Here is a 24,854-nt window from a genome sequence, read left to right on the forward strand (position 1 = left end):
AACAATCAACAGAAAACCTTTATTAAAAGTGAAGTCAAATGCCCTCTATCACATCAAATACTGAAAAAGGTAAGAGACAGTTTGACGCTAACACCTCAAGTTAGGACAGAAGGGATAGAGGGATCTGCGGGTGGAACAAATACTTGGAGAGCGAATGACAGAGAAGACAGTTAGAGAATATATGATGACAGAGCCCTTCATTCAACTGGAGAACATTTAGATATGATTGTCGTCATGCTCCAGTTCTATAAGCAATTAGATTGTGAAATGGCAAAGCTGTAGGGACATTAGGGAATGGGAAAAGGTAGGGAACGTAATCTAATTCATGCATTTTATGGAGAAAGATTGCATAGCTGTAGAAAACACTTCTCTCGGTGGCGCTGATGCCAATAATGTGCTTGTAGCCCTCGCTCTCACTCTCTTGTCCAGCTTGTTTGTCCCTTCCTGAATGAAAACTGTCTCATGATTTATTTGATCCCAAATAAGAGTCTTAGAAGTGGGAGAGTGAGTTAAATTTGTGTCCAGTGTGCCACGGACATTGGTAGAAGCCCATAAAAGTGGTTTACAATCCACATTAGTTTTACTCCAAGACGAGGTGTGTGGGTCAAACCCACAAAAGGCCTCAACTTTCCATTTCCTTTCTCTGAAAACCCAAGGAATTTCTGATCCAAACTTTTCGAAACAGCCCCGAATTTGCCAGCAATCCTGTCCAGTGTGCTTCCAAAAATGAAAGGAAAACAACAGTAGACATTTATCCTCCGACGTGGACTTGTCTGTTCGAGGAACATCAGTATTGGTGTCTTCCACTGAAGCCGTTTTAGATTCGTATATGGAAGGTGCTGCGGTATAGAAAGATGGCAGACAGAAAGAGCATATTAGACGAAAGATAAAAACTCGAATTATGTCTTTTCATGTCCCTAAAACGATGGCATTATTTCAAAATCCAAAAAAATCCAAAAAGCCCAGGATATAGTTTAGGATTTGCGTTTTGTGGTCTTGAGTCGATTTTTGCTGTCTCACTGGTAACTGTTGAACATTGTTCAAAGAGTGATATTAAAAGGTATTCGAGAAGAACCAGGATGAGGAGCAGATGGCTTCTGATGGCATTTTGATAATAAAATCGATTCTAAAATGAATTTGGAATTCCACCAGATCAAATAGCAGAAAGAATTGAGTTCCAAACCTTTGTTATAGATCTTCAACAGTAGACATTAAGCACCTGTGCACACGACACTTGGGGAAAGTGCTGTGTCTTTTTGCTAAAAGCAGAGTTTTTAGCATATGTCACCCTTCACTGTGAAGAACAGTGAAGAAGCAATTTACAAAAATTTAATTGTACAAAATGTTTGTTTTTTTTCCTCCCCACAACAATTCGCTAAAGAAACATGCATAATCAGGTAAATGGCACAAAACTGGCCAAAAGTGTTTAATTAAAAAATAATAAATCACTGAATTACGTTTTCTTCACAGAGGCTGCATTACTCTGATAAAAAATATTTTTTTTCATTTTTTTTTATTTAGTTTCCTACTGTAATTTGTATTTTAAAATGCAATTTATTCATGTGATTGTAACATGATTACTATTCGTTTCCTTGATTCTTGTTTCCTTTTTGCTAATTAGGTCCCTCAATTTGCTAAATCGCACACACAGTTTCCCTTGATTTATAAATCATGTGCACAATTTATAATTCGAGGAAATAAAGTGGTAAATTGTACACACAAGAAGTAAGATATAAATATATATATATATATATATATATATATATATATATATATATATATATATATATATATATAAAATAAACTTAAAAGCGTCTCTTATAGCACTGTTTATCCTTAAAATGTGTCTATAAGATCTGACTGATCTGGGGTATCTCTGTTTGACTAGATTTGTTTGCCATCCAAGTCTCCAAATGATGGTACAAAACCTTCCTGTCCCTCTCAATCGTGTGGTCACTGAGGCAAAAAGGCCTGTGAAAGCCAAGGAGAAGAGCTCTTGCTCTATAAAGCATTTTTAAGCGCACTGCAGCCAAATTCTAGCAGCGTGCCTCCAGAGAAGAAAGCTAAACAGGACTTTAGCCACTAGCATAAATTGCTTTACACTGATTTAGTTTATCTGATGTGAACACATGTAAAATGATGAGCATCATTTCTGTGAAGTACAAACTAGTAAATAGCGCATAAGTGTAAATACATATGGCTTCATGCTATCCAAATAAAAAGCTAATAAGCAAATGATTTTGGGAAATTCGACACAGGCGGTAAATGTATATACATCATACAAATTGTGACTAAACTAGCAGTTTATTTTAGAAGATTCAATACATTCAAACGAATCTGATTTTAGCATGTTGCTATGCTAACACTACAGAACACTGTTGTGAATGAAATTACATGAATTGTGCCCGCATTCTCCACCATTCGGGAAAGCTTGACATATACCAATACCGTAACCTTAAAAAAAACCCTAATTTAAAGAAAAACCTAAACTCTAGTTAGAATAAATCTGTAGAAAAAAAATATTTTATTGCATTTATTGTTTGTACCTTAAAAAGTCAGGAGCCCTGGAGATCATGTTCTCAAAGTCGGCATAGGAGAGCTTGTTGTCTCCATCCAGGTCGGCCTCTTCAATGGCCTTCTCACACACCAGATTTACCTCCTCTGGTGTTAGCTCCTCCTTCGTTAACTTGTTTAGAGTCTTTTCCAAGTCCTCCTTGCAGATGTAATTATCCACATTGAAGTCTAAGGACAAGAAGATAAGAATTAGCTACAAAAGGCGTTCATATTATAAAACTGCTGCAGCGTTTATGAAAGTTGCAATATAAATGTTTATTACAAACCCTAAAACTGAGCACTGCGACAATAAGATTGTAAAAAAAATATCTTTGTTCTTATGGACTACATGAGCTAATAAAAAATGACTTTTACCGTATATTTTAAAAGCGTAAATGGCTTTCAGTTCTCTGGGAGCCATTTCGCTGAGAACTGAAAACATGTCCACGAAGTCGTTGAAGCTGAGGTTCCCCTGGCCGTCTTCAGAGAATGATTTCACAATCTGATCCCTGAACGGATTCTCCTAGAAAACAGAAATTTCATATGTTATTAGAATAACACTATAAAAAGAACTAGAGAGGCTGCAATATTAGTTTACTTTTAGCTTGTTCTATCTATTTGCAATTACAGTGTTTGTGTCACCACAACTCTCCGAGAGTTTAGCATGGTAACGTACACGGCAAGGTAAATGTTATTTGGTCTTGTTGAAATAGATCTACTAAAGCAAATACTGACTTGCTACTGCCCATATATCCACAGACATCTTACTTGAGAGCACGAAGAAGATAACATACATAACATACATGAAATAATCTCCATATATAACATACATGAAATTATCTTGTAACAGATCTATACAGGTGGAGCTGGGGAAGGAGGAGGGTTTCTGAAGTGTCTGCTGATGCAAAAAGCAACCAATCAGTAATAATGTGATCATAGGAGAAGTAAAAGATCGGTCTGAGCCATGTAGAGTTTTATGACAGAAATGTGTGTTTACTAATATTTTATTTATGTGTCAGTTTTAGCTAATTTGTTATGTGATTTCTTTATTATTTTTTTATTTCAATTCAACTTAAATTTTTATGTTCATTGTAGTTTTAGTATTCTCAGTATTTCAACTTTTTTCCATCATTTCAGTGACCGTAATCGTTTCCGTTAACAGTGACAACACTGTGCAGAATTTATCTGGATATTTTTAGATATTTAACGATTAATGGTGTGGTGGTGCAACCATAAAAATACCATGGAAACCATATAATACAGCACGTGACTTGTGGCTATGGTGTCATATATTCAGAACTTGTGCTTTTCTCCTATCTATGTGCTCATAAACAGCAGTAAGTAGTGAACACACACACACACACACACACACACAGAGCAGTATAGATTATTAAGTCGATATATTTTCCTTTAAAAATCAACGTAGATGCAAATAACATCAACACAAGATTGTATCTTGGCTATAGAGTGCAAATGTATGGCTGTACATAAGCATGTGTCGGGGTTTTGCTGAGTGAGTCATGTATAAAATGTAAAAAGGCTGACTCCCCGAACTAGTGCCTATATATTTCTTACTGGCTATTGGCCTAAAGGAATTTTTATGCCCTGTGCTACCCGCTGACTCAACAGCTCTGGGAACAGTAGCATGAACACAGAAGAGCAAGATCAACCCTGATGTCTGTGCTCTATTCTAAACAACTCAACAAATCCTGTGCACAATCAGAACTACAGCATGCCAGGTGATATTTTTGTGCCGTGTTACCAGTTGCAAGGTCAAAATAGCAAGCTTTACACATAAGATTCAAGTTATGAGTATAAGACATAGCACGCACCACAGTTCACCTCGAAGGAACTTCAGGCATGATTTCAGAGTAGCTACATTTACATGCAACCAAATAATCTATTGTTGTAATAAATTGTTGTCTATGTCAAAAAATGAATGAGGCTTTTGTATTGGCAGATGTCAAGTAAACAGCCCTCTAGTGCTCTGGTTTTGTAAATATTTCTACTTCTGCACAAAAAAAGCTAATTATCAGACTGAAGATTTACGTTTACAAATGCTGAGAGGATCTTTGCAAACTGGAAGCTGTCGTAGCCCCATCAATCCCAGCTTGAGTGGTCTCCATCAGTATCTTCCACCTCCTAGGGTTGGGTTTATAGCTCCTTCATCCATCTGACGGCTTTAGAGGGTGGTAAAATTATGTCTCCAGCAAGGGGGACATAATGGGGCTCATTCTGGAGCCATAACATCCAGCAAATTTTGACTGACTGAGGGTTGGGCTAACTGAGCTATTTTTTTTTTATTACATTTAACATTTCATGAAAAGGTGAATATGTCTTATTTATATCAAATAACTTGTATAATGTAAATCAATGTGATCTTTATAACTGTAGTCTACAGAAGATTACATAAAATCACTTTAACAACCTGAAGGATGTACTTACAGTTATATTAAAAGTAGCTTAACTTCGTAAAAAAAGCATAACCTATACATCAGTTGACATACAGTAGATTAAAAAAACAGGGTTTTCATTTTTGATCATTCTGATACTTTAGAAGCCTCTGTTATTTGCATATCAAATATGATGCAGTAGGCTAGAGATCATCTTTGAAAGGAGATAATCTGAAAGCCTTGTACTATAATCAGCTCAAGAATGGCACTAATAATGTGTTACCTCTTTAACATAATTATTACTTTAATACTAGCATAATGCTAATGCTCTTATTGGCTAATCCTATAAACCATCTCTTGACGCTGTAGCCCGATCAAACGTATGCGTCTTTACAACCATGGAATATCTAAAGCGCTAACATAATTTGCTGAAACTGCATCATCTCATGGAGCGTTAACTTTCACAAGCATAGTGGTGTTATATTCCTCGCTCCCACCGCTTGTGCTTTGTCATATAAACAGCCCAGCCAGCGTAGCCATTAAAAAACAATTTTGTCCTATAAAAACTAGTGTCTATTATATCCGATAAAAACTAAAAGTGCGGAGAGGACATCACGAACAAACATCATGTTGCTTAAACATGATTTCTGCCCCCAGGAATGCTGCTGTGTGCAGAGTGGAAGGAGAGTAGGTAGTTAGCATTACCTTCAGTTCTGGCATGTTGACTATGAGGGCTAAAGGGACTTTAACATCAGGGTCGTTGGTGTAGTCCATCGGAACCAAATGTGGAGCCAGCTCGTGGTATCTTCCATGCAAGCTGCAATGCAGAAAAAAAAGTAAGAACTTGTTACTGCAGTTCATCGCTGTGCCTTGACTTCTTCTTAGATCACCTTAAGAATCAGACCTCATTGTTTTATTCAAACAAAATGGCTCTTGAAATGTAATAGAGAAGAGCACAGATGGTATTCCAAATCTTCTGATTTACTGAGAAACAACGTGAGTATGAGTCAAATAGAATGCTATTTTAATATCCTTTTATAGTTATTTTTGTTCTTGTCATTTTAATAGTTTACAGTTTTTATTATTTTATGTACTAGTTTTAAAGTATTTAGTTTTAGTTACCTCAAGTAATATATATAAATATACATATACATATACTGACTTTATTCTGTATACATATGATTTATTTGTATATATTATTAACCTTTTTGTTCATTTTAAGAATTTATTTTTTTTTTTTTAGTTAACTACGATATTTCTGGTCAAATAGCAAGTTAAATAAATAGTTTACCCAAAAATGAAAACTACCACATATTTTACTCACCCCCAAGCCATCCTAGGTGTATATGGCTTTCTTCTTTCAGACGAACACAGAATTTAAAAAAAAGTATCCTTCCAAGCTTGATAACGCTGATTGATAGCGGCCATTATTTTGAAGCTTCGTAAATCAGATATATCCTCAATAATGCAATGTAAAACCAACCTATACACCTTCGGGGGGTTATTACAGATCCTCTAAAGCAGATCAAAGGGTTTTTGTAACAAATATATTTCTAGCTTCTAAATTACTGTTCATCCGAAAGAAGAAAGCCATATACAGCTATAATGTCTTTGGGGGGAGTAAAATATGTGTTAATTTTAATTTTTGGGTAAACTATTATTTTCAGATGAAATATTTGGTGAAGAACTATAATCTATAATCTATAAAACTATAAAAGTAATGAAAAAAAGCAAAAACAACATGAAAACAAAAGAAAAAACAAAAATAGAAAAGTTTTTATATATTGTTTAATGATAAAATGAGAAAAAAACTAACAAAAAAAACCCAATCCATTTATTGTTTTTTTCTTTGTTGATGCAATGACAGCAAAAATCAAATAAAACAAAAACTAATGTAAAAGGCAAGTTGACAATTTGCACAAAATAACATTTAGTGCAGCATTTAACCCTGAAATCACCAAGTGGTTAAAACTAAATGCATTTCCCACATTCTGTGAAACTCAGTTGTTAATTACGCCAACTCATCATAATTAAGCACTCAGTATGAGAGGAATTAGTAATGCTCTTGACTAAGCAGGCAGATTTCACAAGGCTGCTCTGTCTATTTGTTCTGCACAAAGAGTTCTGGAGGCTTGCCAGCAATCGGTGAACTGATGACTCATTCTGAGCATGGCAACAAGACAGAGGGAAACGGACACTGTAATAGGCTTTTGCAGCAGTAATAAAAAATAAAAAACTTGCAGAGATGATAACAGATGTTCAGTAAAAATCAGGGCCGCAGAGACACAGGACGATATAAAAAGTGGATGAAGCTTTGTGTAGGAAAGAAAACATTTAATATTTTGCATTGACAGTCATATACAAGTATAAAAACAGCTTTTTTGTTTGCTGAACACCCATCAAAATGAAAACAAACAAATTAATAAAACACATCCATATCTATACAGAGATAGAGAAGTAAACGTAGACTGCTAAAGTGACCTACTGCAAAAAAACAAGAAGTACATCTCTATTCATGACTGTGAAAACATGTTTCATATTATATAGTACTTTAGTAAACTACAATGAGGTAATTAAACACGCGATTACTGATTGCTTAAGCTTGAAGGAGTTGCAGAATAACACACACATTACAATAACCTGCAGCTTCAAGAAAAGAGACAAATCTCATGTTGCACCACAGGAATCCAATCAGGATGCAGGGAAATACAAGCCAATTCATAACGATTGCCGATAACCCTACGCTAACCTTGCATAACAGCCTGGCGGATTGTGAGGGTGCGTGCGGGGAATAGGAGAAACTGAGTGTTTTATGAAGGTGATAAAGTACAAGACTCCATTAGGTTTGCCAGTGATTGTCCATTTTGTTTCTCGTGCTCCACTGGCCCTGTTATCAAAACCAATCTCAGTGTCATTGCAGCGGGACAGTCCATCCGCATGAATCAAACCGGGCTGACGCATCTTATGTAAGAGCTGGAAGTGCTTACGAAACATTGGATGACAGCACGGAACTAGAGAAATGAAAAACAACGTCTCTGAACGAGCCATTGGAAGTAGGAGTTCTTATGCAAATGTTCGTTTGCAAGCTGTCTGACAAAACGGAACTCAAGTGGTAGACATAATTCAAGTTGTGCATTATATACTTGAGTGAGCTATAAAGAAAGTACATGACTGAAAAAGCAAAGAATGTGGAGGAGAGATTCATGTTGTTTTTTTCTAATTCATCGGGTGTACAATTTTGTCTGTTGAGCAATAAAACAGCCAACAATTCCCTATGCTAGAACCCCTATACTAACAGAACGTAAACAACTAATAGAATACACCTTAGCAGCCATATATTAGCAACACTAACAACACAAAACATACAATGAGGTAAACACTCTAAGCACCTTAGCAACCACATGGCAACACACCTAAACACTAAAAATACCTTATCAACCACTGGCAACCCTGTTGAAAAAAAACAGCAAATGCTGTTTAGGTATGTTTTGAAGCTGAAATGCTGGTTCGAGCTGGTTTATGCTGGTCCTTTTGCCAGCACATGACCAGCATAAACCAACAAAGAAGCTGCAAAAGGACCAGCTTATACCAGCATCCCAGCTTCAAAACATGCCTAAGCAGCATATTCAGATTTTTTTTCAGCAGGGAACACACCTTAACACTCCAAACACCTTAGCAACCACATGGCGACACACCTAAACACTCCAAACACCTTAGCAACCACATGGCGACACACCTAAACAATCAAAACACCTTAGCAACCACATGGCAACAAACTTAAACACTCTAATAATTTAACAACCACATTGCAACACACATAAACACTCAAAAAATCCAGAAAGCACATTGCAACACTCAAAATACCATAGTAACAGCGTGGTAACACATATATACACTCAAATTATTTAACAACAACATGGCAACACACCTAAACAATTAAATAACCTTAAAGGCTTAAACCACACTCAAAATGGCAAAACTGTCACTTTAATAATCATGCAGCAACACACCTTAACACAAACAGCAACCACATAGCATAGGACACCTTAGCAACAAGAAAGAAACACCTTTAACCAATCAGAATATCCCCTAAACCTTGGTAAGCAGACAATACTAGCATACTAACACCTTTGAGAGCACATGGCAACACTCAAACCATTCAAAGCACCCTAGCAACCTCACAGCAACGTGCTAAACCATTCAAAACAGCTTGAAAACAACACAGAAACAACTATCAACTACTTATCAACATGCTAAACCACCCAGAATACCCCAGCAATCACATGGCAACACACTAAATCATTAAGAACACCGCAGCAACCAAAATATCTAGTAACTAACAACACCTTAGCAACCAATTAAGCCACTAAATTATTCACAACACCTTCAGTACACTATAGCCACACACCTAAACAGTCAGAACACCTTAGCAACCAAAAGCAACACACTAAGAACACCTTAGCAACTACATAGAAACACTCTTAACCACTTCAAACACCTTAGATACCACACATGAACACCATAAAACACCCAAAACACTTTAGCGACCTGGCAACGCTCAAACCATTCAAAACACCTTGACAACCAGAGAGCATCATCATAAATCCTCTCAGAATACCTCAGTAATCACACAGCGACACTCTAAATCAATTTAAAACACACAAAACAACACTAAAACATATAGAAAACCTTACTAAACACACAGTACCATGCTAAACCACTCAGAACCACGCAGCGACACTCTTAAACATTTAGAAACCATTACATACTGCATAACAAGGCACCGAACCACTAAGGACCCCTTAGCAACCACACAGCAACACTCTAAACCATTTACAACACCTTAGATACCACACATGGACACACTAAAACATCTTGAACTCCTTAGTGACCACACAACACCACTCAAACCATCTTAACAACCACACACCGACACGATAAACTACTCAAAACACCTTAGCGACCACATGGCAAAGCCTTAGTAACCACCCACAGCACTCCAGCTGTGGCACAAGTAAGCGCAATAAACACCAACAATCCCATTCTGATAAATGATGCATTGTCAGAGAGAGAAGGGTATAATATTTTACTTGACTTAAGCAGCAGTAGTGGCTCTAGCATGGCATCCAGAGACCCATGTGTTTAACACCATCAAGCTAATTTTTATGTGGAATATGTTGCCGTTTATTTCAAAACATCACGGTGCATTAAAGCACCCAGTGAATGGGTAATGGAAGCAAAGGGTTGCAAAGCGCTCTGGGGACACGAGATAAAAGCCAGTAATGGTTCATTGCTGAAGAATAAGCGGAGCCTATAATGGCCATTAGAAAGTAATGCATTAAACATCTCATTAACCCCTTTCATGGACGCAGCCACTATATTATGCTTCAGCCCAGTTAATAAATGCATCGATTTTTCATCCCCCCCCTACATGAAACATATACACGGGAACACAGATACTGTGCATCAGGAGAATTCATTACTTTCTCTGTTTGCAGTTTAGAAGGGCAACAACTTGTCAGTACCTTGACTATGTGCGATAGTGATTAGGTCACTTGATATGTTGATATGACAGGAGGATGTTTCTTCACCTGAGACATCACGGTGAGGCTTATTCACTCTTGCAGGAAAGTCCATGACCCATCATGAGTCACCAGGAGACCGTAGGATGGGTTTCATTATGATAACTGAGGCCTACCATCATTAGATGGGTATTACAGCCACAAAACAATACCAACCAGCACCGACCAAAAGAAAGATTTTCACCAGCTGATCATGTGATCTCAGCAAAATACCCTTAAAGAAGGTATCTGGGTAATATCATAAGGGATTTTCCATTAACACTGAATAAAAGAGGTTATGAAACACCAAAAAAAAGCCATTATTAAGATATCATTTAACTTTATACAGTCAAAATCCAAAAGTCCGTAATCATGCTTTTTCCAGTGAAAAAGCCCATCTCACGTTGTCCCTGTTTTTTTCTGATTCAGATTCAGATTTTGTCACTGATATTATTAATAGAGGACTATTCAGAAACCAGAAGCGATGGTTTTAAATTTAAAATGTAAAATCTCAACTATGTGTTTATGTCTTACAAACATGCAGATTTTTTCTCCACATTATTTTAACAGATGAAGTTGTCGATTACTTGTGATGTTTTTAATCGGGTGATTGATCAATTAGTGAGCAAGTGATGCAAAATTTCAGCAGATGTTCATGTTTGGATGAACTAATCCTTGAATTAACTTGAATTAAAACGAGTAATTAGACATATTAGAAACACTTTATTTTTTTAAATGTTGGATGCAGTTCAGGAGCAACATGTTAAGTGTTAATGTTGTTAATATTTTATATAACATACAGAACCTAAAAGGTCTCAAAGATTTACACTGCCAAGTTAACAAGTTACTGCCTTTTTATTATAGTCATTTTCATTATATTTTTAAAGTCTGCAATGCGCATGTTTTTAAAGACTTCATTATGGAGGAGCAATCCAATAAATGTCTATCAGAATGGTAATAAAACCTTTGTTAACTGTCACTGTCCACAACTAGGGACATGGACAGACTCGGCCAAGAAAACAGCAGTAAATCATTCATACATGATGCAGCGCAGCATCCTGAATCATATCTTATTATCCTTTCAAGCTTTACACACCAGAGCAACCATCACTAGGGGTCATCGGCTAATCTATCAATCTCACATCACACTGTACGCCCCAAAACGGCCGCTGGATTGAATATAATCCACTCTGAAGTGAAAGTGACTTATTTAGTGCGGCCTGACAGTCTCGTAAATGACAGAAGATAACATGCTATGAGTAACATGCAAGGAACTTCAAGAGAAACGGTGTGTTGATGATTAAAGAAAACACGTACTTCCCATAATCAGTAAGTCATAGCCAGTAATTTAAACATCAAAACACTGATGCTTTCATACCAAATAATAAAAATGAAAAAATCTGAAGGCTGAGTCACAAGTGAAAAACAAAGCAAAGGAGGAAGATACCTACTGAATTTCCTACACAGCAATATGACAGACAGAAAATGTAAGTCGTATATACAGCACTGGAAATGTCCTGGCTGTGAGTCAGACTGGGGGAAGTACACTAGTTACAGCTCAGCCAATCAGAGCCTGATGTTGGGCTTCTGTATTACCGTAATTGGGTCATTTGACTGTAAACTGACACTGTACCCCTTTCTCCTGTATCTGCTTTTAATTTCTTAAAGTAGACACTTGATCTTCAAACGACAGCGATTAACAGCATATCCTGAAACCCGAGAGCAATATGTCAATCCTATTAGAACAGAAAGCAGGCAATTTGTTTTATTTATACCTAATGCACATAGGGAATGGACGGCAGCCAGGTCGGATAACAAACGCAAGGCTTTATTTCTTTATGTTATCGTGGACAGGAAAGAACCAGACCAGACCTGATGCGACACTTTTCAAGTCTGTGCCCAATCAAGAGATTGGGTTCCAGGTCTTTTGCAAGGTTTGAAAAGCGATCCCACGCTGTGAGAGAAACGATGGTAACGGTGGTTACGCAGAAAGCCTAGGTTTCAAACATTTAAAGAACATTTTAGAAGCATCAAAAATTGTATTAAAGGATTTATCATTCTCAAAACATCGCATGCAGTTCGGATCTTGCTAGCGTTTGTAGGTATTTCATCACGTTCTTAAATTATAACATATCGTACATTTTCGAATAATGATAAAAACCCTGCTAACTAAGAGATGGATTTAGGAGGCAAGATTAAAGTTTCATTTTTGTATAAATCATACATTATGGTTTAACGCATGATTAAACCATAAAACCTAAAAACGTAAGATCACGTTGGGATTTGTTATGTCATGGTCATCTCAATGCAAACCCTTTAACAAATGAGCCTGTTGCCATTGTTTACTTTGTTTATATGATTAATAATTGCGATTACATAATATTTAACAGTATAAACAAAGATTTAATCGAAAGCTAACAGTCCCTAGAAGCTACGTTCAGAAAATTCTGGTTTTGGAGGGCAGCCACATTGTCTAATTGAGGCTGGCAGAGAAATTGAGTGATGGACTCTAGTTTTAGCCCCAAGCTCATGCTGATTAATTGTAGGAACAATCCTTTCTGATTGAAAGCCGATTAGTACGGCTACACTAAACGCTGCTGCATTGGGCCAACAGAACAGTGTTATATATGTATATACCAACGGCTTACAGCTGAGGCAATGCCGTGTTGGAGGCTAAAGACAATTACACGCTTTGCTGCTTGCTGCATGGCCTGTCGGGGAGAGATTCTGATAGAGCCACAAAAACCATGAAAGAAATCACATTCTTGCAGACAGAGCGAGGCTGTAAATCTCAGCTGGATGGGATGTAATCTCTCTCTCCCTTGTTTAGCAGGACAAATGTTTCTTGCCCAAGAACACAGGCTTCTGATTCGAAAAAGCGTGGTTTGTCGGTAGAAGGCAGAATATCGTGCTAATAACGAAAGACGTACTCTATCGCTGTTAAGTAAAATATAATTAAAAATGCTTTACGTAATATGTGCGCTATGTTTGTCTGCTATCACAGTAGGTGTATTTCCACTACAGATCTGCGCAAACACCTGCGATATTTTGTAAATGGCGTTAGCGAATTGTCGGCGTTTCCATTAGCAGATGTCATGCGACTAAAATGTAATTTCTTCCTCTCGCAATAAGGCGACAGACGTTGGTAGGTTTATGCATATCACAGCCGTACAGTATGTGAAGGTTTTTGGTGATATATGGGAGTTTTTGTGTTTCATATTTCCAATTCTCAATTTTGATTTGCGCAATGGAAATGCAGCTGCAGTTAGCTTAGCTACATGCTAATGTCAAACAGCTGAAATCAATCGTCAGTCGAATACTGAAAAAGAAGTGTTCGATTTAATTAAAATGTATCCTATTTTAAAGAATATTTTTTAAACAATAGCACACTGTTAGATTAGCTCTGCTGTCGACAAACGTGAAGTCGAGAAAAACGCTACTATAAATGCAATATAGAAAAATACTGCAATGATGAAAAGTGCAGTCTTATTAAAGATTGATTACTTTAGCCTATATTTGTGTACTATGAATTTTTGTACTATATGCTAAAATCAAATCAAGTACGCATCCTGGCCAGGATTTCTATATTGCCTTGCAGACCGATTGTTGTATGACATCGGTTTCTCATGTTACCGAAACGCTCTCTAGGTACTTTGAATCAAAGCAATATAAAAATACCGGCCAGGACGAAAACTAGCCAAGCTACACACTAGACATGTGCCGGTATTCAGTATGACAAAAACGTAAAGATATTTGGATTAAATATACTTTTATACAACATATATTTGATTTATATTATTGTTCAGTACCCAAAAGCAGAGACAAAAACACAATTTTACACAACGACAATTTTACTAAATATTTGCAAGGAAAGATGCCATTAGCTTAGCTAATCTCTTTGTGTTTTACATTCATTCGTTTACAGTGGTGCCCACAGAGCGAAGTCGAAAAATGACGTATACCCAATATTTGGTTTGTTGACGTAAAGACGTAAATTTTCAGTTTCTTAAAAGGCCTCTGTCCATGCAAAGCAGGTTTTGAAACAGAGATTTAGAGTTGAGTTTAGGAATCAGCTGGTCCTATATTTGCATAAATGGTGGCTCACATAAAGGACGATTCCCATAAAAAGAACCTTCATAATGGCCAGTTTCTCTTTATTAGATCTCAGGTCTCATCAGAGCAAGCGTATGAATTTCACTCAAACAAATGGTGCACAGCCTGTGAATGGAATACTAATGAAGCCAGCGGACTGTTAAATGCAGACTGGTCTGTATGAATGAGCATGGATGAACATCACTGGAGCTGAACTGCTGACAGGGGAAAAATGAGTTGTATGAATGGGGCGAGAGAGATTTATAGATCTTAGACATGCTTGGTAAGAGCCAGTGGAGTGCAGTAGAGTTGAATGAACTGCGATACCGTGACACAATAGATGCAAAAGGGAGAGCTTTTCTTATTCATATTGGACTTTTTTTTAACAAATTGCACCATGTTTAAAACCATTCCACTGAATACTACCTAAATACATTAAGAAAATGGCAAAAAGGTCTTTACTCACCGAAGAATTTCCTTTCGGGTGAAGAAGGTGCAGTCCTATGATCGAGGTAAAAAAAAAAAAAAAGACAAGAACGTTTCACTGAACACATATATAAAAGATAATTCTAGTTTCATTATAAAACATTAAAAAACAACATCTTGATTAAACTTCAAGCAAATTCTAGTGTCTTAGTGATGTGTAATGGGACGGTTTTTAGCCTAATGTTTAAAAAATATCACTTTCATTATTGTTTAAAAGGTTGGTTTTTTTTTTTTTTTTTTAAATGTCCATGAAAATATATATAAATATATATAAATAAATAAAAAAGCAAAATGATTTTATAATTTATACCACCATTCAAAAGTTTGGGCTATTTTATTGGGTTATAGCAATATTATTACAATTTCTATTTTTATATATTTTAAATGTTTACATAAATGTATATAATTACATACTCTGTGCACATGACCCTTCAGAAATCATTGTAATATACCGATTTGCTGCTCAGAAACGTTTTTTTAGGTTTCTTTAAACAACTGAAACTATTTATTTTAAAAATCTTGAAATCTTTAATAACGTTATTAATATTTTTACTAGCATTTTCAAGCAATTAATCGTGATTAAACGCATCCAAAATAAAAGTTTTGGTTCACATAATATATGTATGTGTACTGTGTATATATTTTGTATATGTGTATAAATGTTATGTAGGTGTATTTTATGTATGTATATATATATATATATATATATATATATATATATATATATATATATATATAATACACACACACACACACTACATATACAAAACAAACAAAATATATTTATACATATATTTATATGAATATAATTTATATTATATATAAATTTAATACATTAACGTAACATTGTTCTTAAATATATACATGTATGTGTGTGCATTTATTATTTATAAATATGCACAGCACACACAATTTTCTTATTTTAGATGTGATTAAATTAACTAATTTCATAGCACTAGATTTAACTGTCACTTTTGATTAAAGTGTCCTTTTAAATATTAATCTGCAATTATTAAATCCCCAGACATCTGAAAGGTAGTGTACAGCACCTCTGAGGTACTCTATTGTAAATTAAACAATAAAAGCATTTCAAACAATGTGCCGAAAGGAAGCGCTCCACCTCTCCGTGGCGTCAAACAAAGGTTTTGCGTTCACGCTGCATGACTGCACGTGGATCAACACCTGAGCTCCTTGTCGGCTTTTTCAGCACCTTTTTGTATTAGCACACAATGCCTCTTAGGTTTCACTGTGTTTGATAAGTGTTACCCGTCACAAAAAACAACACGCCAAATGAGGCCTGGCAATATGACCGCGGGGAACGACAACAGCTGTCGGCTGACTGTAGCACGAAACGCCTAAAAACCCAGACCTGGGCTTCTTTTACTTCACCGCACTCGCTGTATAGCCGACCTGAGCCGACAGATTTATTAGCCAATGATTAAGCTCTCTTTTATGATGTTTACCCGAACACCGGCCACTGTTACGCTAAAAATATCCATCCCCCAAATCAGCGGAGCAGGCCGGAAGACCGTCCCGTGATTTATGCGCATTAGCCTTTGAGTGCTGTTAATTGCTCATTAATTTGAAATATTGAGGCTTGAATCTGTGAGATGTGAGGTAAGGCCACAGCTGCGAGTTATTAGCACGGAGGATAGACGACCCGGTGTTAAATTATTACCAGAAACGTAAGCCCACATATCTAATAATGACATTACATGCTCGGAGAAAGAAATGGCTTCTTCATAACTTCTTATAATCACGTCATACAGACATAATATAAAGGTACGAGAGCAGCTGGGATTTGCTAAAATCATTCTCACCGCTTCAAATCAAACATGCCAAATAGTCCTGAACTTTACAAATATTTATTTATGTGAAAATAGATTGAAACAATTCATCAAAATTTCTAATTGCAATTCGAAACAATTATGAATGCCATATTTACGCAAAATTATATCGTTCAAAAAGCTCATAATCGAGTCTACTTATGTTGTTCTGAGTGCTTAAGATGTGTTTTTTATCTTTTCCACTGTTTATAGTTTTAGTTTAACATCATACCGTGCATATTTATTTATTTACATATTTTTAATTAAAAGAAGACACCAATTCAATGAATAGTTGGCATTTGAGGCTTAGCACTATAGAAAAGTTTAAATTTTCTTATAAAAGTATGACATGAAGTTGCTTCAAACGATGGTATAAACATCATTCGATGCGTTTAATAATCATAATTTCAATTTCAAGTGAATAACTGACAATTATGACTTTTGTCCTAATGGTGCAAAATAAAAGACATCTGGAAATATTTTACAGTCTAATTTTTGGCAGGGATAAAAGAAACTACAGCATGTCACCATTTTTTTGCTTCACATTAACAGAAATTATATTTTGCTTGAGTTATGAAGGTGAATGTGCAGTCTGTGTTGAAAGAGATGGAACAAAAAGACTATATTCAGCAAAATAATGGCACAAGATCGACCAATAAACCGGCTTGTTTTCAGTGAATGAAAAAGTGCTACAACAAGTGTAATCTTGAACGAATGATTCTTATGAACTGGTTCTTTTAATGATTCATTCACAAAAAACCCTTTGAAACCATTTAAAACACTGTCCTGTATCATTACAGAAGTTGAGAGGATGTCTTTTATACGCAAGAAAAACAATCATAACTGAAACATACCGAAATTAATCTAAACTGTTTTATTACGTTTTTTTGAGTGAATGAAGTGAATGAAAACATCCTGCGAAGTTTTGAATCTGTTAAGTTATTGTCTCTCAAAAGAAAAAGTCGACTTTTTCTCAAAATGAAACATTAGTATATTGCCCGGCCACTTGTTGGTCTTCGGCATTAGATGCTGCTTTTAAAGTTTGAAAAGTCAGAGTCGTCAAAAAAATAAGGTAAAATAAATGCATGAAAAGTGTTTTTTGACGTTGCATGCATGTTAACCTGTTATTTGGGACTCCCAAAATATGAACATTCATAACCCATAATAAGAGCGCTTTAAATTGGAATCGATTCTGCAAAAGACCCTCTTTTTTGTTTTACATAAAAGTCCTACAGATTTGGAAGCGAAAAGAAATAATGCCTAATCTTTGGATGAACTATACAATAAAACACAAGCTCATTTTTACGGCAAAACAAATGTGTCTCCAAAACAAACAACTACATTTCCCACTATACCCCCCCACCCCCCATGAGCCTGGCTCTGTTTTACGGCGTGAAGAATGACTTGATAAGACTTGGCCGCTGTAAGGAATGAGTCTATCAGCCAAATGGCCAAGCTCCACTGATCCAGGTAGACTACAACCCAGTGATTAAAGAGCACAGCGAGCGGCGGCCATTGTTGATAACAGTCATCCATCTTCATGATGCACTTTGTTGATTGGCAAGAGGGAAACTCAAATGCATATTATTCAAATTTCCTTAATAGCCAACTCAATGAATCTAATAATATAGATAGATAGACAGACAGATAGAGAGACAGATAGATAGATAGATAGATAGATAGATAGATAGATAGATAGATAGATAGATAGATAGATAGACAGACAGACAGATAGATAGATAGATAGTCAGATAGATAGATAGATAGACAGACAGATAGATAGATAGATAGATAGATAGATAGATAGATAGATAGATAGATAGATAGATAGATAGATAGATAGATAGATAGATAGATAGATAGATAGATAGATAGATAGATAGATAGATAGATAGATAGATAGATAGATAGAAAGATAGATAGATAGATAAATAGATAGATAGATAGACAGACAGACAGATAGATAGATAGATAAAGCTTCTGGGAAGTGCAACAGCTGACTAATCAGAAAGAGGTTTCTGGGTATCTTACACTGGTATTAATATTTAAGCCTCTCTGAATGAGATGATGTTTCGCAAAAGCCTGACCGACTGCCGTTATGGAAGACAAAAGCAAGACCTTCTCACATGTTCACGCGGGAGGAGGGTAAAGACCAGTATGATCAGATGTCCTCAGATGTGCCTCAATGCTCAGACCTCAAAGAACTAGTGCTACACGATAAAACTGTAAGAAATTGTGATTACTTCTGTGCCTTTGCCTCTGTGTGCACCGTGAAGATCTGTAGAGCTGAACTGAAGCGTCTGAAACAGCCTAAAAGCTCAAGCATGAAATCTAGGATCCATATCATTATATGACAAATTCTTTTTTTTTCTGAACCTTACAAACGTTGCACTGGGAAAGACAATAAAGTCCCTTGCATGCCGCAGACAATAAACTAAGACCAAGGTGAAGCTTCATAAAACCATACAGAGTATCACTGGATTTCATAGCATATACATTATATCTATATCTATATAGCCGTTTACATATATCTTAAGCAGTTTTCTTTAAGAATGCACATTAAAATTAACAAAATGAACAATTATTTAATTTATTGGACTACGAAACACAAATAGAAGTAAGAAAGAACCACATATCTGTTCATTATTGAAAGAAAACTTGATTTTGCTGCTGCTTGACGTTAAGCTGAAAACTAGAGTCTCTTACCTGATAGGCGTCTAGCTGTTCATCAGTAAATATCGTTTGCTTATTACCCATCTTACTCGAATGATTTTCCTCTCGTGCAGATGCATCACATTGGTCTTCTCTGTTCTAGGCATTTATGTCCAGGGTTCGGCCAGCCGAGAAAATTGGGAGGCAGCATGAAATTTCAGTCCTTCCTGAAGTAGCCTATGCGTGTCGGCGGTAAAGGCGACACTCTCCATAAATACTTTAACAGCTCCAGAAACGCTACACTTGTTCCTGACGCGCGCGGCATATAGCGTCCTGTCGCTGTTCGCTCTCGCTCCGACTGAACGGTCAATGAAACCGAGCCCGCTAACTCTTCGGTCCGGCAGGGGGCAGCGTTACACGCGGAGCGCTCCGGACACGCCGTATCAATCTGGCGCAAACGAGCGCGTTACTTTAACGCCATAAAAGCTTACGCCTTTTATCCAATAAGAACTGTAGCGGTATTGATGCAATTATTAGTTACTGGTAAAAGCGCCATTTTAAAACGACTGAAAAATAACTGAAATTATTTGAATGCTAAAACAGCATGTAGTCATTTTCATAATCTAAAAAACATATAAGATAAACAGGCTATAAACAGTTAAATTACGTTTTTTTTCTTGCCTAATGTTTCTTTCTTTTACTGTACTGTATAAACTGTAATTATACTGATATTTAGCATATATAAAACTATTAAAAAAAATGTACACACACACACACACACACATATATATATATATATATATATATATATATATATATATATATATATATATATATATATATACACACACACACACACCATATAAACTGTAATTATACTCATATTTATATATATATATATATATATATATATATATATATATATATATGTGTGTGTGTGTGTGTGTGTGTGTGTGTGTGTGTGTGTGTGTGTGTAAAAAATTATAAACTCTTGAATCATCGATGTCACTCGTGGCTAAAAACAAATAGACTAATAATATTTCGATTTTCAGTTAATTTTAGTTTTCCATAAAATGTACATCCTGGCAAAAATTGTAGGTTCCTTTCCCTGTTTCCATGACAACATCCTAGTAACCACTGCAAGCGCGCAAAAGCACCGAAAGGGCAACTTCCGGCTGCGCCGAACTTTAAATAATTAATTTATCCCGGCGTTAATTAAACCGAGGAAACGCTTGAAATGAATAAAACCGGAGCGATGAAACAGCAGGGGGGCAAATAACGCCCGCGTTAAAAGCGTGAGTATCTAGGGCAGACGCTAAGTCGAGGCTAGCCGCGGAGCTAGCGGTCACGCCTGCTCGGATCTGTCGTGAGCACCGCGTCCTGTACATGCCCCACCAGCGTTCATCAACCACGCACCCGTCCCGTGCTTTAATCGGCGAATGACTGCATGAACCTCAGCGACAATGGACTCGAAGAGGGAAAAGGACAACGGTGAGTTAACGTCAGTTAATAAAGCGGTGTTTTGACGTTAGCGCCTGCTAGCAGCGGCAGCTGTCCACGCGCCGTGGTGCTGATTCGGAAATACGCCTCTGTCGTTAAAACCCGCGTGCGGTTTTATTTCGAAGGATATTTATTTATTTTGTGCGGCAGTCTAATGAGTGCAGCCTTGCGTTATTGCTGGGGTAAAACAGCATGGCGTCTCCTTTAGGGCATCTCTCGCTTGTTGCTCGCGCGCTTACTTTGGTTCATTAAACGCGGGCTTTGATTGCGTTGATGAAACCAACTGTTGGGTTGCGACAACTTTTAGCGTGTCTACACAATGACGGCTGTTTTAGTTTAGTTTGCGAAACTCTTTCGAGCGGGTGCTGTGCGAGTTGTCATTGTCTTTATCGTAATTCAGCGAGTTTTATGATTCTTGACTTTTTTAGAAGAGCAGATTAAGAAACAACTCCCTTAACATTGCTTTATTATTGTTTATATACTGTTATGGTATTATTAATATTCTGAATTTCATTTATAATGATGATTCAGCTTTATTTCAATTAACACACACATACACAAACAATTTTACATTTAACATTAAATAGTCATGTTCATCCCTGCAATGTTTTCACAAAAGTTTAAGGACATGTTTTTTTTGTTTCTTTTAAATTAGAGGTTACCTAAATATACCAAATGATTCATAAATAAGGTATATAATGTTTAATCTAATACAATTTAGAATCTTTAAAAATAATAATAAATAAATAATAATTATATTATATATAATAATAATAAAATATATATATATATATATATATATATATATATATATATATATTGCATTAATAATAATCTGTAAAAGCATTATAAATTTAATCTAAATTTATCTACATTTAAAATGCAATCTGCATTAATTAGGTAGTTTATTTAGTAAGTAAATTTACTTCACTTTATTAAAGTAAAACAAAAACGAGACCAAAACAACTAATTATGGACGGACGCAGAGATGTTGTTTAATAGAGCGATAAAAATGTTTGATTATACCCTAGAGGAGATCTGCAGCTGTAATACGGTCTTTGAGAGGTCACGCGTAAAGCAAGATTAAAACTCTAATCACCGTTTGAACCTTTGGCAGCACGGAGAGCTGCGTTTATAATCTCCCCTCAGCCGCAGGAAGTGTAATGGCGCTCATTCTCCTCGTATTCCAGAAACGGAGTGCGCAAAGATCACCACTGTGCTTCTGAAGTCCCGCACCGGGGAGTTCGATTTGGAGTCCATCATGTTTCTTAAGCTTAGGAATTTAGGTAAGACCATGCTAATATTTTACTGTCTGCAGAAAACATTCCACAAATGCACAAAAATGCGTGTGTTTTTGCAGGAATTTACGATCTTGGATGTATAGGAGAGTGCGTAAACCTGGAGAGGCTGGACCTCTCTGGAAATAACATCACAAATCTGGGGCCTCTTTCACCTCTACGAAGACTTCTCGTTCTTAACTTGTCAGCCAACAGGATCTCGAATTTAGGTAATGGCTGCATCGATGCAGTTGTAACAAAAAAGGACATTTGCACAAGTTTTCTCGCCCGTGGCTCACGAAGCTAATTTCGAGAAATATAGTACTGCATCACTCGCTCACCAGATGCTCTGCAGTGAATGGGCGCCATCAGAATGAGAGTCTAAACGGATAATAAAAACATCCAGATGTCTCCAGTCCATCAGCTACCTTTACCTATCCAGAATATGAGTCCATAAAATATGCATAAGGACGCTTTCTCCAGTGAAAAAGTCCTTTTGTTGTTGTCCTCTAATATCAAAATCCGAAAACATGGTTGTTTGGAACTGTTGTTTTTTACAAGAGAAAGCAATATTACGGATGGAGGACTACAGAAGCTTTCCGAGATGTCAACTAATGGACTGGTGTGGATTACTGTGATGTTTTTATCAGCTGTTTGGACTCTCATTCCGACGGCACCCATTCACTGCAGAGGTACCATCGGTCAGTGTTCCAGTTTGTGTTCCAGTTTACATTTCCAATTTACATTTGTACATTAACTATTCCTTTAATGTGATTGCATATCTTTAAAAAAATCTGTGATATTATATCTGGCTTTCGGAGTTGAACATGAACGCGTTTCTTCTCAGAGCCTCTTTCCAGCTGTGAAAGTTTACAGAGTTTGAATGTTGCTGGCAATGTGATACCGAGGTAAGCAGTCTTTGTAGCCGCTCGCGTTCATCTGCATGTCTGTCCACCTTTTTTACGTCACACATGTTGCATTGCACCTACAGTGTGGAAAATCTTCATGCGATGAAGTCTTTAAAGAAGCTGGAGAGCATCAGACTGAAGGACAACACTTACAATTATACCAATCCAGGTTAGTGGTTTTCTGGGGGTTTTTTTTAATGAAGTGTTTTTGGAGATCTAAAACTAGTCCTTAAGACTTATTTATTTTGCTGCAGTCTGCAAGAATTCTTCATACCGGACTCTTATTCTTGAAATTTTCCCAAACATGAAAGTGTTGGATGGTGAGTTTTTACGTAGTATTTTGCTAATCACATTTCATTTGCAGTTGTGCGTGAAATGCTATACGTGTTATAACTGTTTTAAATGTTCTCGTTTAACGTTGCATTTCAGGCGAAAGGGTGGTGGGACGTGGAAGTGACTTATACCAACTATGCAAAGATATTGATGATACTATTAAAGGTATTTGCTAGATTTTAAGTAGTGCTGTCAAATGAATAATCATGATTAATTGCATCCCAAATAAAATTTTTGGTTTATGTAATATATGTTTGCGTGCTGTATATATTTATTATGTATATATAAATACACATGCATGCATATATTTAGGAAAAATGCTGTATATTATATATAATATTAATTACATATTAATTATATGAACATAAACGTGTGTGTATATATATATATATATATATATATATATACACACACACACACACACACAATATATATACACACACACACACAAATATTGTGTAAACAAAAACTTTTATGTCAGATGCAATTAATCGTTTGATGGCACTAAATTTTAAGAGAAAAAAAATATATGCAATTATATTATAGTCTACCATGCAATTTTCTGTACAATACTGTTGCTAAAAAACAAGTTTAATGATACGAACATTATGTTTGATTTACTACTGCATGTTGATTTTGACAGCTCTAAAAATATACTTCCATTCAACAGTTTAATTATCAGTAATTTGCTTTTATTTAAGATGCATTACATGGATTAAAAGTCCGATTTTTACGTTGTTACAAGCTGTTTTATTTCAGATAAATGCGTTGTTTTGACGTTTCTATCCGTAATACTAAAAAATTGACTGCAGTTTCCACAAAAACATAAAAACACTTTTTAACGGAGGTAATTTTGATAATAATAAGAAATATTTCTTGAATCATGTGACGTCGAAGACTGCTTAGCGTTACAGGAATGCGTTTTAAAATATATTAACAGATAAAGTTATTTTAATTTAATATTTAAAAGCTATTGTCTTATTAGGTAATATATTTTATCAGTGACATATTATTTAAATGCTTTTTTAAATTTATTTATTACTAACTAACTTATTTTTTGCAGCAGGCATGTATAAAAACGGCCAACTGTCTGAGTTGCCAGAGACCAAACCTTGGGTGGATGACGGTTTTTGGGAGATAAAGAGATCAAACAATGCCATAGTTGACGAAGCCTACAAACAATTCAGCGGTATGGACTAAAATCATCTTCATTAATCAAAAGCGCTTTCTTTCGGTCACATTTCCAAAGCCCTGATTTAGCCTCCTTTTTGGT

General features: G+C 36.1%; 2 protein-coding genes across 6 annotated transcripts in view; one reads left to right on the plus strand and one right to left on the minus strand.

The window, feature by feature from the left end:
* cib2 (calcium and integrin binding family member 2) overlaps nt 1–24,854 on the minus strand; it is a 26,973-nt gene continuing 2,119 nt past the window's right edge. For 3 of the 4 annotated variants that reach the window (XM_043228236.1, XM_043228239.1, XM_043228235.1), the window contains 5 exons: nt 15,066–15,100; nt 5,652–5,763; nt 2,929–3,076; nt 2,547–2,742; nt 1–839 (listed from right to left, as the gene is read on the minus strand). In XM_043228236.1, the coding sequence (XP_043084171.1) occupies nt 818–839; nt 2,547–2,742; nt 2,929–3,076; nt 5,652–5,763; nt 15,066–15,100 (513 nt within the window). In that variant the 3' untranslated portion in view covers nt 1–817. Of the gene's footprint in view, nt 840–2,546; nt 2,743–2,928; nt 3,077–5,651; nt 5,764–15,065; nt 15,101–19,617; nt 19,986–24,854 lie in introns of those variants that run through there. The other variant, XM_043228238.1, reaches the window with a different exon arrangement.
* lrrc61 (leucine rich repeat containing 61) overlaps nt 20,691–24,854 on the plus strand; it is a 4,951-nt gene continuing 787 nt past the window's right edge. Inside the window, exons 1-8 of one of the 2 annotated variants that reach the window (XM_043228233.1) lie at nt 20,691–21,054; nt 22,254–22,349; nt 22,424–22,570; nt 23,188–23,248; nt 23,332–23,417; nt 23,503–23,568; nt 23,678–23,746; nt 24,645–24,770. In XM_043228233.1, the coding sequence (XP_043084168.1) occupies nt 21,027–21,054; nt 22,254–22,349; nt 22,424–22,570; nt 23,188–23,248; nt 23,332–23,417; nt 23,503–23,568; nt 23,678–23,746; nt 24,645–24,770 (679 nt within the window). In that variant the 5' untranslated portion in view covers nt 20,691–21,026. The remainder of the gene's footprint in view (nt 21,055–22,253; nt 22,350–22,423; nt 22,571–23,187; nt 23,249–23,331; nt 23,418–23,502; nt 23,569–23,677; nt 23,747–24,644; nt 24,771–24,854) is intronic. The other variant, XM_043228234.1, reaches the window with a different exon arrangement.

The sequence above is a fragment of the Puntigrus tetrazona genome, chromosome 25, assembly GCF_018831695.1.
Source record: "Puntigrus tetrazona isolate hp1 chromosome 25, ASM1883169v1, whole genome shotgun sequence".
NCBI classification, from domain to species: Eukaryota; Metazoa; Chordata; class Actinopteri; order Cypriniformes; family Cyprinidae; genus Puntigrus; species Puntigrus tetrazona.